Source organism: Lithobates pipiens, unplaced genomic scaffold (genome assembly GCF_037356315.1).
Source record: "Lithobates pipiens isolate NorthernLeopardFrog02 unplaced genomic scaffold, aLitPip1_a1.2 Scaffold_8, whole genome shotgun sequence".
In the NCBI taxonomy this organism is placed as follows: domain Eukaryota; kingdom Metazoa; phylum Chordata; class Amphibia; order Anura; family Ranidae; genus Lithobates; species Lithobates pipiens.
The window spans coordinates 483,900,548-483,927,096 of record NW_027507903.1 but is presented as its reverse complement, the minus strand read 5'-3'; the positions used below and the strand labels follow the sequence as shown (position 1 = coordinate 483,927,096).

General features: G+C 44.0%; 1 protein-coding gene across 17 annotated transcripts in view; it reads left to right on the top strand.

The window, feature by feature from the left end:
* Nucleotides 1–26,549, top strand: part of ERC1 (ELKS/RAB6-interacting/CAST family member 1) — a 430,374-nt gene that overhangs the window by 260,328 nt on the left and 143,497 nt on the right. For all 17 annotated transcript variants that reach the window (XM_077468912.1, XM_077468911.1, XM_077468908.1 and 14 more), the window contains one exon: nt 9,696–9,831. In XM_077468912.1, the coding sequence (XP_077325038.1) occupies nt 9,696–9,831 (136 nt within the window). The remainder of the gene's footprint in view (nt 1–9,695; nt 9,832–26,549) is intronic.

Here is a 26,549-nt window from a genome sequence, read left to right as displayed (position 1 = left end):
GTCAAGATTGACAGACACAGCACCCACCCCTCCTATTTATGTTTGTACTGCTTTTTGACAAACTGAGCTGCAGGAAGCAGAGTGAGGGGTTATAGCCAGTGGGACCGCCCCCTGGGTGTTGCTGTGCAGTTTTGCTGTTTTTACATCTTTTACATGTTCTGCCTAGTCCACTCCTGAAGGTGGCGAGGTCAAGATTTAAAGGAGCTGTGTCCGTCAATGAACTTCAAAGAAAAGGATTTTACGGTGAGTACAAAAATCCTATTTTTCACAAAAAAAAAACATTGAAATCGTCAGTGGATACATACTTGGCAAAACGTACAAAATTCTTGCTTAATTCCTACTAAATATAAAAGTTAAAACTGTATTGAGTTAATAAATAACTAATATTTGTACATTTTTAAATTGCACCTTTTTGTGAAATGGTGAAAACCGAAGGTGCGCAAAACTGTAAATAAAAACAATTGTACTTAAATCTGGAGATTATCATTTTTCACTTGCAGCTTTCAGAGTTTATAAAAGACCGCCCAAACTATACGATTTTTGAAAGCATGTGACATGTAGAATAAAAAAAAGTGCTACTGATTTTTTTTAGGCCCTGCAATAGTTTGGCAAATGTTTATCAAATTGGGATAAAAAATACACTAAAATGTATATTAATTGATATACTGTACCTGTAGAATAAAAAAAAAAATGTAATACTGATTTTTTTTAGGCTCCGCAGTAGTTGTGCAACACAAACTTAACATTTCCGCTAAATTCCCACTAAGGCCTCGTTCACATGAGGTGCCCATGGAGGGCTGTGTTTACCTACATGCAGATGCAGAGGTGTTCCACGTATCCCCATGCAGGAAGTCCCATTCATATTGATTGGGATGGCTGCAAGGGCACAGCCTCTGCTCCCAATCTGACATCCATGTGGGTGTGAGTGCTCGGTCCCAATCGCAGACACCGTGAGCTCAGGGACACCCGGACCCACACGAATGTCAAACTAGAGCAGCAGCTGTGTCCATGCAGTTGCTACATCCCTATTGACATCAGTGGGACTGCTTGGACAGGGATACAAGGAACGTCTGTCAGGAGTGTACGCAGTAGTATTCCCTGTGTGAGCAAGGCCTTACTTTGTTGTTTTTTTTTGTTTTTTACAATTGTATTTTTAATATTTTGTATTTTTTTGGGGGGGAGGGCGGTGATGTTGGGGGTTTTTGGTGAGATGTCAGAAGTCTAAACAGACCCCTGGTGTATCTTTTTTTTCCTCAGTAACTTTCTCTGCAGCCTCAGCTGCACTGCGTATGAATGAGTAGCAGTCGTTGTACAGTGACTCTTTTTCATTCACAAACTGAAGTATAGTAAACGGTGTTTACTATACTTCAGTGATGAATAAACACTGTAATCGGTACTGAACGCTCAACGCTCACTGTGTTCATTCAAGAAAAGGAAGGGGGCTGGTAAATATTAGTGCCCTTCCCACGCTCTCCATCCTGACACTGATCTCCTATCCCAGTAGCAGCTGTAATTGGGAGGAGGAGGGAAAGCTGCAGGGACTGGGTGCTGGGAATCAGTGAGGGGGATCCACTACAGAGGGTGGGTTGGAATGGTGGGGCGGGGGGATACATATAATATTGTTGCTCCCCTGAACCATCTAAAGCTAGTGGGTGGGCAGAGGAGGGGAAGCCGGCAGCTGCAGGGAAGCCGCAGTGGATCAGTGTTGCCAGTGGGATTGGTGCTGGGGGGCGGGGACAGGGAAAAAGAGAATTGTGCTGCAGGAATTGGTGCGGAGCAGAAAGGGGCAATTAGAGTGGCGGGAGGGGTGGTTGGGCATTTTAGTCACGGCAGGGTATGTGGAGTGGGAAGCAGGTGGAGAAATGTCAGACGCAGCGGGTGGGGGGTGGTTGCATTGCAGGTAATGGCTCTGATCAGCGGATTGTTAGCTGCTAATTGGTTTGCTATTGGTTTGTTCAAGAGTCTGCTGAACAGTTGCTCATGGTCACTTCTGATGTTGTTGGACACTTCTGGCTCTGTCGGCTAGCGTGTCATGAGCTTAGTGCTATGTTTACCTGCAACAACCAGCTGCTGATGAGCATATCTATAAGTTGATAGCAACTCTGTAAATCCAAGACACAGACTCTTTTTTTTTTTTTTTTTTTTTTATATTCTATTTATATATTAAAAACTGATAAAGAGGGAATCCACGAGCCCCCAACAGTGATTGCCTTTGTACAAAGAGTTTGCTTGAACCTTTTATTGAAATAAACTTGCTATGGTTCTGTTGCTTTGCCCTTCTATATACAACTGAAAAAAATAGCTGTAGTTGGGCGATAGGTATTCTATTATTTAAATAAAATGGATTCCATTATGGATTCTTCTGGAATGATCAAGTAATGGCTTCTGGACATCCCAAGCCAAATTTTGACCTCCTCTTCTGTTATACTTGCTTTTCCTGGTGGTCCCAGAGCATGTTGCTCCTCAATATTTGTGCTGTGTTGTCTCTGGAAAATTGCTACAGGGTCACAAAATGGCCAAATTCACTAATGCCCCGTACACACGATCGGACTATCTGGCGGACTTGGTCCAGTGGACCAGAGTCTGCCGGACAATCCGTCCGTGTGTGTGTTTTTTCCCCAAAAGTCCGGCGGACTTAGAAGTTTTGACTCAAAATTTTCCACCGGACTGACAATCCAGCTGTCTGTGTGCTAGTCCGTCGGACTTTTGAAATGAACGGACTTGCCCGCACACGGAGCAAAGTCCGTTCATTTTGAACGTGGCTCCAGGTAGACGGGGCTAGAGAAGGAGGTCAATGTCGCCGCCTCCATCGGCGAGATTGACACGTCGCTGGCCCCATCACCTGGTATGGACTTAAAGGGGAAGCCCTACGCAGGAAAAACAGCGTGTGGGTCCCCCCCAAAGTCCATATCAGACCCTTATCCGAGCACACAGCCTGGGCGGTCAGGAAAGAAGGTGGGGACGAGCGAACGCCCCCCCCCCTGAGCCGTACCACGCCGCGTGCCCTCGACATGGGGTGGTGCTTTGGGGAAGGGGGGGCCCTGCGCCCCCCCACCCTAAAGCACCTTGTCCCCATGTTGATGAGGACAAGGGCCTCTTCCTGACAACCCTGGCCGTTGGTTGTCGGGGTCTGCCAGCGGGGGGCTTATTGGAATCCGGGAGCCCCCTTCAATGAGGGGGCCCCCAGATACCGGCCCCCTACCCTATGGGAATGAGTATGGGGTACAATGTACCCTTACCCATTCACCTGGTGAAAAAAGTGTAAATAAAACACAACACAAGGTTTTAAACTAATTTATTGCTCAGCTTCGGTGGTCTTCCGCGTTGGGGGTCTTCTCGCCGGACGACTCCTATCTTCTGCTAGCTCTTTTACTAGCGGAGGAGCCCGGCTTTCTTCTTCGCCGCCGCTGTCCGGGGGTCTTGTCCCCCTCTTCGGTACTTCTTGTCGGGCCTCCGCTTCCTTCTTCCAGCTCTTTTACTAGGGGTGGCTCGGTCTTCTGTCATCGTCACTGCCTTCTCTTCTTCTTCCTTGAGATATTGACTCAACGCTGTCTCTGGCCGCGATGACAGGGAAGCGTTGTGTAGCGACTTATATAGGGACAAGGGGCGGCGTCACGGGTGATGTCCCCGCTCCTTATGATGTCAGTCCCGGAGGATGCTGGGACTGTGACATCATAAGGGGGCGGGGTCACCATGTGAAATCACCCGGTGACCCCACTCATTGTGCCTATATAAGTCGCCGCACAACGTGCCCCTGTCATTGCGGCCAGAGAGAGCGTCGAGTCAACATCTCAAGGAAGAAGAAGAGAAGGTGGTGACAGAAGACTGGGCCACCGCTAGTAAAAAAAAAGCTGGAAGAAGAAAGCAGGGGCCCGGCAAGAAGAACCGAAGAGGGGGACAAGAACCCCGAAGAGGGGGACAAGACCCCTAAAGTCGGAAGAAGACCCCCGGACAGCGGCGGCGACGAAGAAGAAAGCCGATCTCCTCCGCTAGTAAAAGAGCTAGCAGAAGATAGGAGTCGTCCTGCGAGAAGACCCCCAACGCGGAAGACCACCGAAGCTGAGCAATAAATTAGTTTAAAACCTTGTGTTGTGTTTTATTTAAACTTTTTTCACCAGGTGAATGGGTAGGGGTACATTGTACCCCATACTCATTCAAAGAAGACAGCAGAGGAGTCCGGCGAGAAGACCACCTAAGACGGAAGAAGACCCCCGGAGCTGTGCAATCAATTATTTTAAAAACGTGTTGTGTTTTTTTTTATTTACACTTTTCCCCATTTGAATGGGTAGGGGTACATGGTACCCCAATACTAATTCACATAGGGTTGGGAGCCAGTATCTGGGGGGCCCCCTTATTAAAGGGGGCTCTCGGATTCCGATAAGCCCCCCACCCGCAGACCCCGACAACCAACGGCCAGGGTTGTCGGGAAGAGGCCCTTGTCCTCATCAACATGGGGACAAGGTGCTTTGGCACCCCTCCATGTTGAGGACACGCGGACTGGTACGGCTCAGGAAGGGGGGCGTGAGGTGACGGGGCCAGCGAGGTGCCAATCTCGCCGCCGCAGGCAGCGACATTGACTTCCTTCCCCAGTCCCGTCTACCTGGAGCCGCATTCAAAATGAACGGACTTTCCTCCGTGTGTGGGCAAGTCCGTTCATTTCAAAAGTCCGCCGCAAGTTTGTCCGCTGCACCTAGTCCGCCGGAAAAGTCTGGTCGTGTGTGGGCAGGTCCGCTTGTTTCGGAAAGTCCAGCGGACCTCCGCTTCAAAGTCCGGTAGTTTGTCCGTCGGGCTAAGTCCACCTGATAGTCCGATCGTGTGTACGCGACATAAGTGACTAAGTGCTCCATAGTTTAATCGTGTGAGAGTTAAAACTCCTATATTCTCCCATCTTTCCCTAAGAGGCACTGGTTAGGTTATTAATACAACATCCGCCAGGCCTGGCCATACTTGGATCGGTCTATTATCTTCGTGGTTTCTCACTGGCTCGAACTTATATTCTTTGGTTGACGCCCAAACCTCAATAACTGATAAAAACTCACACTGGGAGGCACAATAATGACCACAACCAGCTAATTCCTCTGTCAACTCATTGCTTCTGGGTTCAAAGGGGACCTGTCTGGAGACGGATTGGAGTTCAGTGTTTCATAATATCTCAGTGTGATACTAGATCTCTCAATTATTAAAACAAGCAGAATGTTGTTTTTAATAAAACAGTAGTTATAATTACTTCAATGACCCCTCTCAAGTCCTTTCCTTGTAACCAGAGATGAGCTTAAAATTACTACACATGATTAACAACACACTACACATGATTAACATGTAACAACCTGACTGTACAATCTGTTAGATCTACCAACATTGATATAGTGCATGGGCATGCTCTTGTTCCCTATGAGATGTTCTGTTGGTGTGCACTGAAAATGTTGTGACCAACAGATCAGAATGAACTACCACGTGTGACTTTTTAATAAAGATCTAACGTAAAAATTAAACAGTGTGATGCACTGGTATCGATTCATCAGCAATATTTCCTCACAGTGCAAAAGGACATCTGTATATTCAGTGCAACTGCAAGTGTGAATGAGCCATAAACCTTTCCCCGCTTTATCCAAAATGGAAAATACGTTTTCGCTGGAGCAAACTGTTACCTCCCGATCTTATGTTGTTTAGTTAGAACTTGGCAGTAGGCTGTAACAGGTGCTCTTGAATGGTCTGTATACCAAGCTGCACTCTCTAGGATCAATGCACTGGAGATCAGTGTCTGCCTTGTCAGCGCGGCTTTCCAGCAGCTAGTGCTGAGTTCAGGCTTACCTGCACAAAAAAAGGCAGAGTCAGTGTGTTGATGCAATTGTCCAGGCTGTGAATGCTCTGACGGGCCATTGTCTGTGTGAATGGGCCCGGCTTCCCTGGATGATTCTAAGACTCATCAGCAAAGCTTTTGTGTCCCCGAGGACCAGGTGACAGGCAACCCGCTGCAATGTTTGAGCTCTCTGCTATGAGCATACCGATCCCCTAACCCATTCATTGCCCTCTGCTTGCTTCATAGTATTAGTCCATATTCTGTTGATCAGTAATTTTCTTATGTTATATTCTATTAAAAAAAAAATAAGTCTAATGAGCCTTTTAACCTTAACATTGTGTTACCCTTGAAGAGAAACTGTATTTGCATTTAAAATATGTTCTTTACCAGACTTTGCTCTTCAGCATCCTGGTATTGCAATATAAATAAATTGTACCCGCTGTAAGGTTTAATTGAAACAGGCAATAACAAGCATGCAATTATTATATGGTTCTACAGAACATTTCTAAAAGTGTTTACATACTTGTAATGGTTTTAAATGGTATAATGAAAGCTGTGCTTTTACTTGAGTTCAGGTGCATTCAGTTTAGTTGTGTTAAAGAAAATTTAAATATGTGCATCCAGGGGCAGATTAGATACTATGAACACATGGAAACACATGTGTTCAAAGGGAAAAATGTAAACGAAAAACAATATCAATTTCTTCTGCATCTAAATAAAACAATGCTGGAGACCTGTTTGTGTGATGTTTTCTCGTCCATTTTATGTCTTTTTTTATTTTTTTTCACTTGTTTTACTCTCCTCTCTTCTCCTCTCTTGCCTCTTTCCATGTTTTTCTTTTGCCCTCTCACTCTCTTTATGTTCTGTAATCCCCCATCCCCTCCCATTCCCTTCCCCTCCCCTCCCATTCCCCTCCCCTCCCATTCCCCTCCCCTCCCCTCCCATTCCCTTTCCCTCCCTCTCCCCTCCCCTCCCTCTCCCCTCCCCTTCCCCCTCCCCTCCCCTTCCCCCTCCCCTCCCCTTCCCCCTCCTCTCCCCTCCCCTTCTCCTCCCCTTCTCCTCCCCTTCTCCTCCCCTTCTCCTCCCCTTCCCCTCCCCTTCCCCCTCCCCTTCCCCTGCTCTTCATCCTTTGCCCATAAAATCCCCTTTTTGTGTTCTCTCTGGAATTGGGATGTTGCTAAGGTTTCCAGTACTATACCTATAGGTGGCTCTCTTTCATATTCTCTCTTAAATCTGTATGAACATCAGGATGGTGTTTTGCAATCCTTATTCTTGAACTATCTGCCCAACTTTGGCCACCCATAGACTCAAAGAGAAACTAGCACACAAGTGGCTTTCTTCTGGGTGGGGAGACTTTAAAGTCTTTTTTTTATTATTATCTCCTCTATTCTTTGCTCGCTCTCTTACTTTTTATCTTTTTTTTCCCTGATACAGACATAATTCTCAGTTGTGCTATTCTTGCCTCGTTAGGAAATGAGTATGTATGACCTCTTCTTACGTTGTCTAAATTAGAGGTCTGCATATCCTCCCCAGCACGTGTTGAGTGGTTAGAGGACACGGGACCTGATCTTCGTCCAGAGGCTTGGTTAGTAGTGTCCGTGTCAGCTAAATTTTACTTGGATTGGACCAAAGTCACGGCCTGTGTCCTTTATCCAAACCACACAATGAGGCCTTTCCATTAGCTGGCTTTGTGCTGCAAACCCGTTAACACTCCCTCCTTTAAATCCACCCACATCTGCAATTACATCAACATTTTTACAATTATATTTGGCAGCTTATTTTCCATTTTGGTCATCCTTGTTTTTCTTTTGTTTTTTTGTTTTTCAGTGAATATCGCTGAAATTTTATTTGCAAATTTTCTTAAAGGGGCCTTAAAGTAATTTTAAAATTTTATTTATTTTTATTTTTTTGAAAACAAGCATGTCAAACTTACCTTCTCTGTGCAGTGATTTTGCACAAAACAACCCTAATCTTCTCTTCTCAGGGCTTCCACCAGCGTTCCTGGCTCCTCCTCCTTCTGGGTGCACCCATAGCAAGCTGCCTGCTCTGGGGTCACGTGTGTGCACTCGATCCCCAGCCAGGCTCTGTGTGTTCATTGGCACACACCGTGCGATTTGGCCCCATCCTCTGCTCTCGCAGACTGACCACATCAGGAGACAAGTGCCCACTGCTGCCTCCATATCCCTTGAGGAGAGAGGAGTGAGCCACTGTTCTCGGGTGTAGCGCTGGATTGAGATCTAGCTCAGGTAAGTATTATTGGGGGGGGGGGGGGGATGCTGGACTCAGAAGCTTTTTTTTTTTTTTACTTTAAAGCAGAGAATGTGTTACGGTAAATGAAAACCTCCTGCCTTTACAACCACTTTAATGTGGAAGAAAAGTTGAAGTTTAGCTATTCTTTCAAATTCCCCATCCACCCCCTCAATACTTCTACCTATCCTGCCTAACCTGTATAAAAAAACAAGTGTACTTTCCTATTTTTATTTTGCCCCAGTCTAGTCATGGAACCCTGCAGCTTTGGCTCATGGAGCGCTTGACAATGGCTGGGAGTTTTGGGAGCCATGACGTCATCCATAGGTTCCCATGGGCCAGCCATTGTCGGCTCTCCCTCTTTTTACTCAGTAGCTGCTCACTGACATGATAGCGGAAGCTGCGGGATCAAGTGACCAAAGCAGATTAAAGTATTCACTGAATTGAATGGTGGAAGTTACCCCCTGTGGGGTCAGTGTGCAGTGGTGCAGTCACTCTCAAAGAACTCCCAGCAGGACTCAGAAGATCATGATTATCATTGTAGTAGTGGCAACTACTTCAATACATTTTCAGCTTCCTCAGAGTTTCATCAGGTATGAAATATGCATACTTACAATGTTCCAGGCTGGACCAATTTAAGTATGCAATGCAGATCATTCCTGGAGTTTGGCTTTAAGAAGTGATAGAGCTTTATTACATGGTATATTTTCATGTGTGATCGAAGTTCTTCTATAAAGTGAACCTGTCCTGGCGAAACATCAAAGTAAGATCATTTCGGCTCCTTTCACACTGGTGCACTTTTGGTGCATTTTTTCAGGGCAACAAAAGCACATGAAAACTATTCCCCATTAAATCCTATGTAACTCTTCCTGCTGCAGGTGCGCTGCCCTTTGAAAAGTACTGTATGCTGCATCTTTGGGGTAGTTATACAAAAGTGCACCAAAAAGGCACCTTCTATTGTAAGTCAATGGGAATACATCAAAAGCTGCTCAATAGTGCATCAATGTGAAAGAGCCCTTCTACCACCACCGCTGGGCAAATCATGAACTCAAATCCATTGACTGCCGCTTTAAACCAGCCTTTGACAGTAAAAGTATTGGCAGGCCTACTTGAAGGTGGAAAACTGTATTTAAAACAGAGCTTCACCCAGAAGGAATCACCCCGTCACATTTGTATTTTTTATTTTTTTTTTAGGGGGGGGGGGGGGGGGGCAAGTTCCCATTTTTTTTTTCAGGTACCTGCTCCCACTTCTGCTCAGATCGCCTAGACAATTTAAATGGAGTTTCTCCTCCCCCTCCCTACCTGCAGCTTTCTGGGACATGTCTGCAGAATCATTCACAAAGTGCAGCGCAGCTCACACATGCACAGTAGGCAGCCAGCTGTTAAGCCGCAAGTAGTCATAGCCAGCTGCCCGCAGTTAAGATGTTGGTGACGGGGACCCAAAGGTGTGTGTTCATTTTTTTCACACACATTTTTTCGTGCGTTTTTTGGATGTAAAAATGCAGCGGAGATGCATAAAAAATGCAAGTGTTTTTGATGTCTCAATTGTTTATTATTCACAGTGCAGAATGAACAAATTAGGGTTTACATGCACTTTCATAAGCATTGTTCTATATATTCAGCTTTCTGTATTTTTTATTTCTTCCAGGCAAATGAAAGATCAGAATAAAAAGGTGGCAACATTGAAGCACAAGGAGCAAGTGGAAAAAAAGAAGAACGCGCAGCTTTTGGAGGAGGCACGAAGGAGGGAGGACAATCTCACAGACAGCTCACAGCAGCTACAGGTAGCATGCACGTGATTCTGTGACAGTCTTGTCTGTTGGTGCGGATGAAATGACTTCTGTATATGTATGTGTGCGAGCTACGAGGCGAGTTAAAGACTGAATTGTATTCAGATTTCCAATTGTTTGTTATTTTGTGTGCAGAGATGTTTGCAGTGATTTTGAATGAAATTTGGGTTACATGGCATGGAAAGTTCCTTGCTACATTTGATTGCATTGTGATGTCATAGTGTGCTTCTATCATGATTAATAATATCTAATTATCAATCAGTGATTCTACTATTGACTCCAAACCAAGAAGTATATGTAAAGTATATGTAAATTGTGTATAGATTGCTAGCTAAACACTATATAGTGATATCACAACACTTTATAACATAAATCTAAAGATGAATTAGTGCCGCGCAACTATATAATTAGTGTGTAAACATATGTCAGTGTGAACAATCTTTTTGCTCCTTACTCCATCTGAATAGTGATATTTACAGACTCTATAGTCAGACTCAATAAAAAAATACAACAAAAAATAAAAATTGTGAATCAAAAAATAAACAAAAGTCTGGTACTCCCCTTTAAAACAACCATGATGATCTTATTCCTCTTTTCCTTTGTGTCCAGTGTTCCGTGCACCACCACACACCAGGTTAAAAACCTGCCCACCTTAAGCAAATCACAACATTCTCATCTTTATTACTCCCTTGGACCGGCTCAAGTCATCAGCTTTCTCCACAGACTCCAATAGAGCTTCAGCTTCCCATATACTAGTATCTCCTCAATAAATTACATGGAACAGAAAGGTTTCCCATTTTAACTCCTTTTATTAAAAGCCCCCAATAAAACCACACTTACAGTAAAGAAAGTACAAACAAGCGCTTTCAGTCTCATCAGCCAGCTCACCATTCTGGAGGCGTGACGTCACGGGCTTGGCTCTTCACTCCTAGATGCGTAGCATGTGTAGAATGTATCATGATTGTAATAGATTTTCTTTCATAGTCGGATGATGGATTTTTTTTTCCCAATGAAAAAAGGCCAGTCAGATTGGCATTATAAGAGCTGAGACTAAACAAATGTTTGGAATTTAAAGCCTTTGGCCAGCTTTATCAGCTGCTAGTTTAGCCATAAATTGCTGTCCCTAAAGCTAAACACAAGCCTTTCCTTCAGACTTGCACAGTTGTGTAGGCTCCTCTCCTGTACTGAAATTGTTTCCTCCAGACTGACATCCACCCATCAAGGCTTTTTGATATTCCCAAGAGCCAGCCCACTGCTTGTGTTTGGGGCTGAGGGTTCTTGAGAGGGGTATTGAGTTAGGCCCCTTTCACATGGGGCGGATCAGTAATGATCCGCCCCGTGATGATCCGCTCGCTCAGCGGGGATCGCTCCGTTGTCCCCGCTGAGCTGGCGGCAAACAGGGCGATCTCCGCACACTGTGCAGGGACCGCCATGTCAGCTCTCCGCTCTCCTCTATGGGGATCGGATGAGCACGGACCATCTGTCCGTGTTCATCCGACCCGCTCTGTAGACGGATAGAAAAATAGGATTTTCCTCCGTCTGCAGAATCGGACCATAGCGGAGGCAGACAATAGCGGGTGTCTGTGGATGTTCATCCGCAGATACCCGCTATCCCATAGGGATGCATGTATGTCCGTATTTCATCCGCAAATGGATGGATTAAATATGGACATACTGTCCGCATGTGTGAAAGGGGCCTTGGGGTGCTGTAATGTTTTACAGAATGTTATTTACAGCACCCTGCCGGCCTCTTTCCACCACCCTTGATCTGCTGGTATTGCATAGACAAGCAGAAACCCACTGATGAGATCAGTGAGTCTAAAATTATGTAATGAAAATGGAAATGTTTTATTTAAAAATGTCATTGTTATGTTGTTGAGAAAGAAGGAACCAGGAAAATAAATCAAATTCAATTTTAGATGTAAGGCTTTAGATGTAAGGCATTTTAGATGTAAGGCAGTGCAAATCACATCCGATCTCTGTGCGATGCGAGTTCAGCCATACAGATAGTATGGCTGAATTCGCATCGCACTCGGCCCAAACTCGCACAGGACCCTTTTTTTGGTCCGCAGCAGAATCGGATAGCATGGGTGTTCTGATTCCTGTCCGAGTTTGCAGATCGCACTGCGATATGCGAACTGATCTGGGGGTGTCATTAACGTTTCACTGACACTCTCAGCAGTTCGCATAGGGCAGTGTGAACTGCCGTCGGAAGGTATGCGATGCGGGAACCTGCAGCGGATTTGCGGCGTTCCCGCATCGCTGCAGTGTGAACCCAGCCTAAAGCGTGTCTCTAGCCAAAACCTTTTTTTTTTTTTTTTTTATTGTGGAAGCTGGGGAAACCTTTAGAGTCTCTGGATTGCACTGCTTTCTGGCACTTCGTTTGTTACCTTTTCTCAATATCCTATTCTGGACAGGTATTCTAACCTTGCCAGAGTTCTATTTTAACTACAGTATTAAAATGTATAGGCCTAGAGTGTATTGCTGCAATAAATAGAGATTTATATGCTGGACACTTTAGCCAACCAATGCTGGGTTTGGGGTCAGTTCACAAAAAAAATCCCAGTTTTAGACTCTGCTGGTCTTTGAGGTTTTGGGTGGAATTAATGGTACGATATTATAAGACCTCGGAAAATAAGATCAGCATGTTCCCGTAATACTGCAAAGGACATCTGCTCTTCTGGCCTGACACACACCCTGCTCTCTGTGCTGCCAGAAAATCGAGGGAGGAACGTGGCATCGCCCAGCCCGCTGCCTTATGACGCCATTCTGTGTTTGATATGTGTACAGGTCCACTTTCCAAGTTGAGTATTCCTGTTGTTGCTTCTGAAATGTACCCCCCTCCTCCCTCCTTTTAAAGAGACACTGTACCCAAACATTTTATTTCAGGGTTTGGCAGTAGATGGATCTCTCAAGGATAGATATCTGTGTTGAGCTCCTGATTGTGCACATTTGGTGCCCCAGTTATGAATTTTTTTTCATTCCTTGTTATGGAAAATGCAACAGGAGGGATAGGAACATCCCAAAGGTGGGTGGGAATACCCAAAATGTCAAAGTGGCTAGGAACAGAAACGGCAACTGTGGCTGTGAGATTGATGCAGTCCCCACAATTTATTATAATCTAAAATGTGTCTTATTCCACCATACTCCTTCTATAGATAAAATAATACTTTTAGGTAGTGTGACTTTTTAAAATGTAGCCAATGTAAGGGTGGTATTTTTTATTATAAGTAGGTGATGGTTGAGTCAAGTCAGCTACTAGCAATACATACCTTTTGGGGATTCCCCTCAGCTCCCCACATACTTTAACTACTTCAGCCCCAGAAGGATTTAACCCCTTAATGACCAGGCCATTTTTTGCAATACAGCCAGCCCAAATCTGCTGACAGTCTTAAAGCGGAAATAAGCCTTCCTATCCTTTATAGCCAAGGAAGCTGCTTCTGTTTGATCTGTAACTGCCATGGTGCTGCACATGTAATCAGTTATGACACCAGTCATTTGATGGTTTGACAGTTTCGTTGGGGACACAAGCAAATGTAACAGTTGGCAATCTTGGTATTCCAGGAATGTAACTGTTTTTGAAACCCGTAAATCAATGGGTTTAGTTCTGCTATATGATTTACTGCTGTTCAGGGGATCTGGCCTTCAGAAAAATGGCAGCCTCCAGCAAGAAGGAGCAATGCTGCTTTACAACAAACACTCTTTTTGGTAGCATAAGTATTAATGTGGAATGTATGTTTCTTGCTGGAGACAGAGGATAGATGCGCTGTGCTCCCAATGTTGAGGGCATGTGGCCTGGTACGGTTCAGGAGGGAGGGGGGGTGCTCTCTCGCCCCCCCTCTTTTCTGCGACCTGCCAGGTTGCGTGCTCAGATAAAGGGTATGGTATGGATATTTGGGGGGAACCCCACGTCATTGTTTTATTTTTTTTTGACGCAGGGTTCCCCTTAATATCCATACCAGACCTGAAGGGCCTGGTAATTGAATTTGGGGGAACTCCACGCTTTTTTTTTTTTTTTTTATCAATGACTTTCAATGACTGTTTACATATTACTGGGAGCCGACAATTCATTATAGCCCCAAGTGATTTTAAATTACTTTTTTTCCTGCAGAAATGACACTTTGTGCAGGGACAGTTCTAAGCACGGGAAACATGCACCCCTTTACAGGCATACTATAGACACCCCCCGGGTACGAAATTTAAAGGAATATTACACTTTTATTGTTTCACTTTAAGCATTATTAAACTGCTCCCGAAAAAACAGCCGTTTTTGAAACTTTTTTTTGCATTGATAAATGTCTCCTGGGACAGGACCCAGGTCCCCAAACTGTTTTTATGACAATAACTTGCATATTAGCCTTTAAAATTAGCACTTTTGATTTTGAACGTTCGAGTCCTATAGACTTTAATAGGGTTCTAAAGTTCACACAAAGTTTAGGTCTGTTCGCAGGTTCTGGTGCAAACCGAACCGGGGGGGGGTGTTCGGCTCATCCTTAGTCATTAGCACAGTGACAGTGCATATTTTTAGCACTGATCACTGTATTAGTGTCACTGGTCCCCAAAAAGTGTCTGATCTGTCTGCCACAATGTTGTAGTCCCGCTAAAAAATCACTGATTGCCGCCATTACTAGAAAATAAAAATGCTATAAATCTATCCCCTATTTTGTAATAACTTTTTTGTTCAAAACAATCAATATACATTTATTGGGATTTTTTACCAAAAATATATAGCAGAATACATATTGGCCTAAATTGAGGAAGACTTTTTTTTATCGCAAAAAGTTAAAAATATTGCTTTTTTGTCAAAATTGTCAGTATGTTTATATTGCAAAAAATAAAATATCACCAAAAGAAAGCGCTATTAGTGGAAAAAAAATGGACATCAATTTTACTTGGGTACAGAGTTGCATGACCGCACAATTGTCAGTCAGTTACAGTAACGCAACGCAGTATCGCAAAAAATGGCTTGTTCATGGGGGGGGGGGGGGTAAAACTTTCAGGAGCTGAAGGGGTTTAGATTGAACAAGACTAAAATGGCAGCATTTGTTTTTCATAAAAAATGGCATTATGGCACACAAGATTTTGCGATTTTACACATACATTATTTCTTTTACTCACTTTTATATAATATTTTGGTGCTCTGGTGGGGGGGAGGGGCTCCCATGCAGGAGCAATTGAGATGAACGGGATCCGTTAATTGCACTTTCTGCAAGTGCAGCCGGCAGCATCAGATGACAGTGACACACAGTCACTGCTTCTTCCTGTGTTCATGCCGTGCTGTGGAGAAGATGGAGGGAGGAGGTGGGTGGAGCCAACACTCTCACTCAGGGGCGCAGAAAGGCGGCACAGGCTTTAGCAACCAGTGCAGGGCACTGCAGGGTAGCCAGCGGCACAGCTCCACACACCTCCTCCCTCCATCTTCCGCAGCGTAATGGCCACAAACACAGAGTCTCTCTCAGCACCGCTGATCGGCTAATTATACTGATGTGAGAGAGCGAGAGACTTGGTGAGTACTGCATTGCAATCAGTGGTATTTTCAGAGGTTGCAATTGCCCCGTTGCCCCCCCCCCCGGATCTGCCCCTAGCCCACACAAAGATCTGTGAATGAATGAACTACAAGTACCGACAACCTTTGCAGCTGACTGCTTGTAGTTCTCAATGAACTAGGGCACTGATGAGCGCTCCAAGTAGTTCATTGAGTCTTCCTGTCATTGTGTAACTGCCTGCCCATATGAGTTACAAACAGACATATACACTGCAGGAGCCTGAGATTGCACCTATGATCTGCTGATTGCAGATGCAGTGCTTTAGAGTCTCTCTAAAAAAATAATAATAAATACATATTTTTTTACTTAACAAAATGTGCATTTATCTTTTTTTTTATTCTTATTTAGAAAGGTGATCTTATTGCTTAAATGCTGGCTTGATCGTGAAGTCTATCAGAGTGTCATGTGATCGTTAGCTAATTGGCGATATTGTTTGTGAAAGTTTCCCGGGCCAGAGTTAAACTTGAAAGATCCTGCTCCCTCAAAACGTGCTAACACTGGCTAGGAAATATTGTTTGATTGCTTCACTTTGCCTCAGTACCCCCTCCCTTCAACATTTCCATATTTGGAGTGCTATTGGGTCTAGAGCATTCCGGACACTGGTCAAGCAGACTCCATGAGACGGTCAGATTGTGCATGTACATCTGACTGTTAATGACTTTGGCAGCTGATAGGACTCTATGCCATTGGTTACTGGCCAGCAAATAAACATCATTACTGTTGCAGACTGTGGTAGGTGACGTATTTCATACTTGAAACAGGCTGCTGGTTTAATATCCTGAATTCCTGAAGATACTTTAAGGTTCTGAAGTGGGCGTCCTTTCCCTGGCTCTCATTTTCTAGAAAGCGTCTCTAGCTAGAAATATTTTGGAAACATCCCCGGAGCTTTTCCTAATCGCGTCTGGCAGAGGGCAGCGACAGAAGGTCCATTCACGAAGAAGGAGCTCGAGAGACGGATTAGGGCCCCTGAAAAATGTCTCCAATTAGTCACTGGGGGCTTTCCGTGCCCTCTCTAAGAGGCTGCAATTTAGGGCCTTGGCCTCTGTCTCTCGCCTTATTGTGCTTGGAAGGATGAATCCAGGTCCCCAAAGGATGGTGGTTTGGAGTGATGCCACAGAGCAGACGGAGGGACCTGTAGGCAGCCATCTATCTTGTTTTCTCATTGCTGGCGATGTGCCATGTTGTCCGGCACAAGGTTTGTGGTTTGGGGCCCCTCCAGCTCACACAGCCTGTTTACTTTGGATAAACAAGGTGTTTCTGGAGGTCTCTTGTGTGTGTGTGCTGAGTCTGAAGCAAGTTACATGGGAAGTTGCTGCAGTGAACCCGGTGGAAGTCTCAGTTTTTGAACACCAAAGTTCTCGTGTCTCTGAGAGCCTCGTGAAGGGACTAGACCCTGGACCCCTTCTGCTTCTGAAGTTTTGTGGAATTTTTTCTTTGCCATTACAGCAAAACTTCTGTGTTTACAGCATACATTATATCATTGAACAGTTTCTTAAAGGACAATTACCTTAAACAGAATTTTCTTCTACACTAACCATATAATGTGACTCTAAAGTCACTTCAATTTGGAGAACATTTTTTTTTTTTTTTAAAGTATACGTGAGCCCAGTCAAATTCTCATACAAGCTTGTTAAAGTCATTTTAAAAGTAGTTTTCAAATATTTTTATATATGCAGCTTTGCTTAGAAAAATCCCTGGTGACCCTGCCAGGCCTTATTCAGACACTTCCTGTTATAGGCTGACAACACTGCCCCTGTCTCCCAAGTGTGCACCTTTATCGGCACCTTGTCACTGGGGCTTCCAAAGGAAACTACGTTTCTGTTTCTGCACACATTGTAGAGGCATTGTCCACTGTTACCATTAGGAAACTTTTCCCTGAGAAATGCCATGCAGCCATTACTAGAATGCATGTAGACAGGAAGTGGCTACAAAGAGGCCACAGGGGGACAGCAGCAGTGAGAGGCAAGAAAAGAAGAAAAAGTGGAAACCGTATATTTAAAAAATTGTTTTGATACACAGCACACGTACCAATAACTGTCATCCAGTTAGGTTTCTCATGCCTGTCATGCATGTGTGGAAATGTTAGGATCTCTGTAGAATGTTCCGCAGTATGTCCAAGCTCACTGTCATGAGGACAAGTATGAGACTGCCTATTTACATTATTTACTTAAAGGCAAAGCATAATAGGTTTTGGTCAATTTTTATTTTTACGTTTATACATTGCTGTTTATACATTATACATTTATACATTATACAATGCTTTTTTTAATAGTTCAGTTAAATACCTTACAAAGTGAGTGTATTCTTGACACACAGTTTGAAAAAAGTCTGACCTTTCTTTTTTTTTTTAAAACATGCTGACCTACATAGCCATTTTTGTGGCTGTCCCATATCTGGTAGTAGTAGGAGATAGATTTTATGATCCTCTGAGTCCCCAGCAGTCCTTGGAATAAGATCTACCCTTTTTATTTTGTGTTTCACAGCCCAAATGTATATAGAATCCAGAAAGCTGGCTCTTTTATGTTTTTTTGGACCTCGCCACCTATTGGCTGCCAGTGGTAAAAATGTAAATTGTCATATAAAAATGTTATATTTACCTGGCTAAAAAAGCTAAATAGCAAAGGATAAATTATTATTATTACTATTATGCATTGTGCATAAAAACAAAGACTTTTTTTTTTTACTGTACATTCATTTTACATTAGGGATTAAGGCTAGCGGGGCCCTTTGCTCTCAAAAGACACTGGTCAGTGGCTGCAGCTGAGAGAAATGTTCCAACATTCTAACAATCAACTTCTGTCAGGCAAGAGCAGCCACATTTGTATCAAATTTGGCCGATCCCTGCTGAACTAGCTGAATTTCAATCCATCTATGGCAAAGCTTTGTGGAAACCTCATCATTGCACCTAATTGAACTTGTTGGACATCCCATTCTTAAACCATGGCTATCATATTAAGAGTTTACTACAACTGTGATTATAAGTCTTCACTCTTCTGGGAAGGCTTTTAACAAGATTTTGGATTGTGTCTGTGGGAATTCAGGCAAACGAGCATCAGTCAGGAACTGATGTTTGATGAGAAGACCTGGCTTGCAGTTAGTATTCCAGTTCATCCCAAAGGTATTTGGTAGGATTGTGGTCTGGGCTTTGTTCAGGCCTCTTGAGTTCCTGCACAGCAAACTAGTCAAACCATATCTTTATGGAGCTAACTTTGTGCACATGGTCACAGTCATGCTGGGGGACAGTCAAAGTGCCTTCCCCAAACTGTTGCACCAAGCGCACAATTGTCCAAAATATTTCTGTATGCTGTAGCAACTATAGTACCCAAAAATACAACACCCTGAACGGTGTTCGCACCGTGAAAAATGGTGGTGGCAGCATCATGTTGTGGAAATGCTTTTCTTTAACAGGGACAGTGAAGCTGGTCAGAGTAAGAAGATGGATGGAGACAAATACAGGGCAATCTTAGAAGAAAACCTGTTAGAGTCTGAAAAAGACTTGAGACTGGGGCGGAGGTTCACCTTTCAGCAGGACAACGACCCTAAACATACAGTCAGCGCTACAATGGAATAGTTTAGATCAAATTCATGTGTTAGTTAGAATGGCCCAGTCAAAGTCCATACCTAAATCCAATTGAGAATCTATGGCAAGACTTGAAAATTGCTTTTCACAGAGCATACTCCACCTATAACTTGAGTTTATTTGTGTAATTCGGGCATTTCATCAGGCATTTCAACCACTTAAGGACTGGGCCTCTTTTTCAGACTCGCTGTTTGAGTTAAAAACATTTTTTTTTTTTGCTAGAAAATTAGAACCCCCAAACATTACACATTTTTTTCTAACACCCTAGGGAATAAAATGGCGGTCGTTGCAATAATTTCTGTCACACCGTATTTGCGCAGCTTTCATAAAAGGGCACTTTTTTTTTTTTTTTTTAAATACATTTTTTTGAATGCAAAAATAAGACACCAGTAAAGTTAGTCAAATTTTTTTGTTATATTGTGAAAGATAATGTTACCCCAAGTAAATGGATACCCAACATGTCACGCTTCAAAATTGCGTCCGCTCGTGGAATGGTGACAAACTTTTATCCTTAAAAATCTCCATAGGCAACATTTAAAAAATTATACCGGTTGCATGTTTTGCGGTACAGAGGAGTTCTAGGGCTAAAATTATTGCTCTCACTCTACCGATCGCGGCGATACCTCACATGTGTAGTTGAAACTCCGTTTTCATATGCGGGCACTACTCATGTATGCATTCGCTTCTGCACGCAAGCTCGGCGGGGTGGGCGCTTTTAAAAAAAAATTCCTGATTTATTTTACCTTTTATTTTATTTTTTTACACTGTTTAAAAAAACAAAAATTGTGTCACTTGTATTCCTATTACAAGGAATGTAAACATCCCTTGTAATAGAAAAAAGCATGACAGGACCTCTTAAATATGAGATCTGGGGTCAAAAACACCTCAGATCTCATATCTGGACTTAAATGCAAAACAAAAAACAAAAACAAAAAAAAAACATTTTTGTCATTTTGAAAAAATGACACCAAAAAAATGTGCATTTAAGAAGTATGGGCAGAAGTGAAGTTTTGACGTCGCTTCCGCCCTGCTATGGTATGGAGATGGGTGGGGCCATCTTTCGCTCACTCGTCTCCATACCTGACAGGAAAACGAATGTGATCTTCTCAGCCGCTGCCGACGGCTCTGGTAAGCGCCGGAGGGTACCGGATCGCGGCGAGGGGGCCCTCTCCCACCACCGATAAGCGTGATCTCGCAGTGAATCCTCTGCAGAGACCACTTATCTTGTAGCCGGCCAGCGGCTAAACACCGGAATCCTGGGGTTATGGCAGCTAGCTGCTGCCATAACAATGATATCCATCTCCAAAGTAGGGACATACATCTGCTTGCGGCAAGTGGTTCATTCAAGAACATTTCATGGATAAATATGCAAACTGTTAAAGAGGCTGATAGTTACTATATTGGTGTTTTTGAGCTAGAAGGATTATGGGCCATCTGCACAGTTATGCCGCGTACACACGATCAAACAATCCGGCGGAAATGTCCGGCGGACTCGAGGATGCTGGGACTGTGACATCAAAATGGCCAGGGACATCACCCGGCGATGTCCCTATATAAGTCGCCGCACGCTGCGTCCCTGTCATTGTGGCCAGAGACAGCGACGAGTCAACAGCTCAAGAAGAGAAGAACAGAAGGCGGCGAAGATAGCGGCGACAGCGGCGATAGAAGACCGGGCCACAGCTTGTAAAATAGCTAGAAGAAGGAATGGAGGCCCGACAAAAAGAACCGAAGAGGGGGACAAGACCCACGAAGTCGGAAGAAGACCCCCAGACGGAGGCGAAGAAGAAAGTTGGGCTCCTTCGCTAGTAAAAGAGCTAGCAGAAGATAGCGGAGGAGTTCGGCGAGAAGAACCCCCAAGACGGAAGAAGACCCCCGGAGCTGTGCAATAAACTATTTTCAACCCTTGTGTGTTGTTTTTTATTTACATTTTTTTCACAGGTGAATGGGTAGGGGTACATTGTACCCCATACTCATTCACATAGGGTGGGGGGCCGGTATCCGGGGGCCCCTTTATTAAAGGGGGCTCCCGGATTCCGATAAGCCCCCTGCCTGCAGACCCCGACAACCAACTGCCAGGATTGTCGGGAAGAGGCCCTTGTCCTCATCAACATGGGGACAAGGTGCTTTGGGGTGGGCACGCGGCCTGGTACGGCTCAGGGGGTGGGGGGGGCGCTCGCTCATCCCCACCCCCTTTCCTGACCGGCCGGGTAACATGCTCGGATAAGGGTATGATAGGGACCTGGGGGGGACCCCCACACTGTTTTTTCGTCGTAGGGCTTCCCCTTTAAGTCCATACTAGGTGACAGGGCCGGCAACATTGACTTCCTTCACTAGTCCCGGCTACCTGGAGCTGCGCTCAAAATGAACGGACTTTCCTCCGTGTGTGTGGGCAAGTCCGTTCATTTCAAAAGTACGGTGGATGGTCTAACGGAAAAGTCCAGTGTGTGGGCAGGTCCGCTCGTTGGGACAGTCCGGCGGACTTTACGTCGGTTTGTCTGCCAGACTAAGTCCGCCGGATAGTCTGACCGTGTGTACATGGCATAAGTGTCAGTGTGACTGCCAAAAAGGGCCAAGGCACAAAGTCCAAGTTATTGAACCAGTGCACCCTAAAGAGGTAACAGGCTTTGCTAAAGGACCACTTCTGGTTGCGGCCCTCTGACACACCCATGCAGATGGTGGAAACACTGGAACCATGCCTGCAACTATGAACACAACCTGTTGCTCAGGCACTGAATAGCAGTATGAGTAAAACATGAATAAAGAGGTAGATTGGGAGGCTGCACAGGAAGTGGTCATAAAGTGAGCTATATCAATCGGCAGGTGAGATAATGTGACACCTATAGCTTTCAGTTCTGTTCAGCAAGGAGGTAAGATCAGACCATATGTTTGTAGAACTAAAATAGACAAAACAGCCTTCCAAGTTTATGGAATTATGAGTGACAGTTTATCTGTTATCTGTGGAAACCACAAATAACCATATCGGCTGCAAAGCTGATCCGTAACTGTTACGCAGACAATGCACGACTAACTTCCTTTCCCAGTATTCCATTAGAGGACAAAATGGCAGCTCCTGTCGCAGAAGTTTATTTTCTGCCCCAGTTACCGGTACTGGCCCTTATTTTGCAAGATTGAAATCAGTATTCTTCTATTGCTTTCGATCATGACAGAGAGATTCACGGAAGTGGTGAAAGATTGTTTTCCTGTGAGATCCCAGTGCTGGAATAAGCTTTGATGAACGTATTAAAACATTAGGAACAGCTTGGAGGAGACTTAAGTACCCAGCAGAGGTTTAACACATGGCCTCTGTCCACCCTCTAGTTTGTATAAGGAACACTGCCTGGACACTGGACTGTTTTCCAAAAAATTCTGTTAAGATTTTAATTGATGTTTGGTAAAACTTAACATTAGAATGATCTCAATGAAGTAAGCAAACATCAAATATTTTGACATTGTTTTTTGGGAGAAACATAATTTAAAGAATGGTCCCTGTGCCGGATGCTTTTGGTTTCAACAATAACCAATATCATTCCCTTTGCAATTTCTTGGGACTCTAAGCAACAACTTATAATCATGTTTCTAGAAATTTACCATCTCATGAATATTGTTTTTTTCCAAAATGCTTGCATTTTTTTTCAACCCCTTATTTTTTCGTTATCTGTAATCTTGAATGTTTGGATTGTTGATCACATTTTCATTTAGACTCCATCAAAAGTTCTCCTTGTGCATGATGAGTTTTAAAGTAAAACTCCAGCCAAAACTTTCTTTAGTTTTTTTTTTTTTTTCTATTTTTTGTTTTTATAAAGGCATAAAAACATCCAACAGAGTATAGCCATATAAAATCCATACAGTATCTTACAGAAAATAAATAAAATTAGACAATCCAAAGTATCATGGAAGTGTAGTGTGAAATACAGTAAATGCAGAATATTCGTAAGCATCAATAAAGTCTAACGTCCAAAAACAGAGACGTGCAGGGAATAAAAAGGTGTACTCTCAGACGGATACTCTCATTTTAAAAGAGGGAAATAAGACAATGGAAAACAAAAAGAAAGCAAAAAAGAGGCTAAAGGACGCCAACAGGTAGGTCTCAGAAAGCAAAGATATTGGGGTGTAAGTAGAGAGGGAAAGAAAGAGAAAAAAAGACAGGAAGACTTCAATCTCCAGAGTATCATTCCAAGAGGGCTTTACGCTTATCTGTATAAACAAGCATGTTCCAGTATGACCATGTTTTGGTATATTGCTCTCTTCTACTTTGGGCAGTCAGCACCAGGTCCTCTAGAGCATTAATATTCCTCACTTTATTAAGCTACATAGACATAGGAGGTATAGCTTCTTTCCAGCACAGAGTGATACAGGCTTTACCGGCATTAACCAAATGACGAATAATTAATTACTTGTATTTCCTTGAAGGAATTTCTGAGCAGTGGAGCAAAAAAAAGGCAAGTATCCGGAAAATCAGTAAATTGCTGAGTGATCTTATTCATATCTGTACAGTACCATTTAAGTTTTGGACAAGTCCAAAAAATGGGGATCAGGGTCCCCTGTTCCCCTTGGCACCTCCAGCAGCGATCCGAGGCATCCGGAAAGAATTTTCAAAAAAATTAAAGCATGTAATACTAGTGCGTTAGTAATTTTATAATTGGTTTCCTGAGTGTGCATACATATGGATGACTTCAAAGCAGTATTAATGATGTTCTGTTGTTGGTTAGGCGTGAAAGTTCTATCTGAAGCCCTCTTCTATTTACTAAGACTGGACATAACAAAACTTTTGGGTGGGGAGACTAGTAATGCGTACATCTTAGGAGGTGAGGAAGAGGGTCTCTGTCCTCAGAATATGTTTCAAACATTGTCAACTGACGGCACAAGTGTGTCAGGGGTTACGGGGATCGAAGTTAATGATGTAACTGTATTGCTTGCCAGAAATTTAACCCAAACAGTCCATCCAGTTGCATCAATGCAGAAACCGAGGGCCAAGCATCATAGCGCAAGAAATTAGGCTTGAAAACAACCACTCTCTAGAAGACCCCGAAACACGCCGGGCGACGCACCTGGGGAAACAATTTGGATTTCCCAAGCCGGGGAACAGTGATGATTGAGGGGAGGAGAGCTCAGGATTCCAGCAAACTAAAGAGCAGATCTGGAGTGTGGGGCCTATAGTGGATTTTGACTTGAGAGATGTCGGCAGAGCCATGTAACACCACGGTGCCCTGTGCAGGGGGACAGGTCTGTACGGTTACTCAATGGACGTCCAGAGTATAAGATCTCTGTTTATACACCAATTGATCAGCGAAGGTGAGCAGCTTGGTACTATTTAAATGCATCCGGGGCAGCTTCTCCCCCATGACATTTAGGCAATGTTAGAAGATGTCTACAGAGCCTGGGTCATTTATGAGTCCATATAATTATGGTGAAAAGAGCGTTAATTTGTCGAAAGTAGGCTGAAGGAATGGAAATTGGTAATGTCTGAAGAGATGAAAGAAGTTTGGTAGGATGCTGATCTTGATGATGTTACAGCGACCAAACCATGAGTTTAGTGCTTGATGCCACTCGTCTAGAAGGGAGCAAACTGTACTAAGTAGAGGTGGGAAGTTTTTAAAGCAAAAATTTCTGCTCGTTATGGCGGTATGGGAGTTCCTAAGTATTTTAAAGCAGAAGATGCTCATTTAAAGTTGAAATTAAGTTGTAAAGTGCGACATATTGGAGAATGTAGGTCAACTCCCATAGCTTCAGATTTAGATAAATTGACTTTCAGGTTTGATAAGGCTCCAGAGCGGTCAAATTCTTCCAAAAGATTGGGCGGAGAAATATGCGGGATTGACGGGGAGAAGAACAAATCATCTGCGTAAGCAGAAGCTTTGTGGTTAAGCTCTCCCACCTGTAAATTTGAAATCTTGAGGTTTGACCGAATTTTGTTTAGAAAGGGTTCCAAGGATAATGCGATTAACATAGGAGAAAGTAGACAGCCCTGCCATGTACCATTCGATATAGAGAATGGCTCTGAGAACACTCCATTTGCATTAACCGAAGCCTGTGAGGCAGAATACACACTAGAGATCCAATGAAGCATTTGTTCACCAAACCCCATGTGTCTCAAGACCGCTAACATGAAAGTCCAGTTCACCCTGTCAAAGGCTTTTTCTGCATCAGTGCTCAGAAAAACGCAGGGAGAGCCAGTGTGTTTGGCCAAATGGACTAGGTTAAGTACTTTTAATAGTATTGTCCCTCGCCTTTCGAAGAGGGTATGAAGCCCACCTGGTCTAAGTGGACTGTCCTAGGGCATTGAACACTTTGAGCATATGGGGGCCTAACAAGGGGAATATTGGGTCTTCTAATATTGTACTGTAAAACCATCTGGGCCTAGTATAAAGTGCCTCTAAGTCATGGCGAACTGGGAAAGGGAGGTGATAAAGATGCACTGAGGAAAAGTAGTCCTCGATTGAGGAAGGGGATGCAGTAAGGTTGTAGAATGAGGAGTAGAATTCCCCAAAAGTCCGCACTATGTCTTTAGGTAGAAAAAGCCTTGGTCCCACCCAGATGTCAAGGGTCTCCGCTGTGGACAGATGACTGAGGTAATTAGTCTGTATGCTGACGACATGTTCATGTATCTGACCGATGCTGGTCCATCATTACAGGCTGCCCTGCAGCTCATCAAACGCTTCGGGTATTCTCCGGTCTTCAGATTTATTGAGCCTACCACTACATACCACTACCACTGGAGCCTACCACTAGATAAATTCTACCACTAGATTTAGGCTCCCCTGGGATTATGGGATGAATTAACCTAGTAAAAATGATCCTCCTCCCCAAATTACTCTACATTTTCTGTCAAGCCCCACTTTATATTCCAGCATTCAAATCCATGGAATCTATTCTCAAGACATTCATTTGGGGCGCCTCCCGTCACAAACTGTCATGGCGAGTCTTGAAATATCCAACTGATCTGGGAGGTACCGCACTACCAGACCTCTCGCTCTATTACATCGCATCCCAATCCTCACACTTTTTTTTACTTTAATCAAGCTGACAAAGAATGTTACTCCACCCTAGTGTGCTCCCAGGCCCTCTAACCGATGAGCCGCCCTTTTCAGATCCTGCTCTGTGTTGCCCACACTGGCAATAGGAACTGCATGCTATTCCATCACTGTAAGATTTAGCAACTGCCCATGCACCACAGCAAGGCTCCCACACTCCACTCCCAGACACCACTGTGGGACAACCCACACATCCTTGTGCCATCTTCCATCCCTGATCATGGTCTGTGGATCAAGAAGGGGGTTATATACCTGTCACAAGTAGTAGCTAATGGGGTGGTTAAATCATTTCAAACACTAAAGGACATGCTTCACTCTACCTAACCATATGTTTTTCCGTTACCTCCATCTCCAACATGCGCTCAACACTCAATCTTGGGATGCCATACCTACTCGCAAAGTCATACTATTGGTGTAAATTATCATGGATCGGGGACCCCAAAAAATGTATCTCCCAAATATATAGCTACCTCATGTTACCCGTGGCTACTGCCATTGCCTACCAGTTGAACTCCCTCTTGGAGCCCAACCTGGGGATGTGATGGATGAGGATTG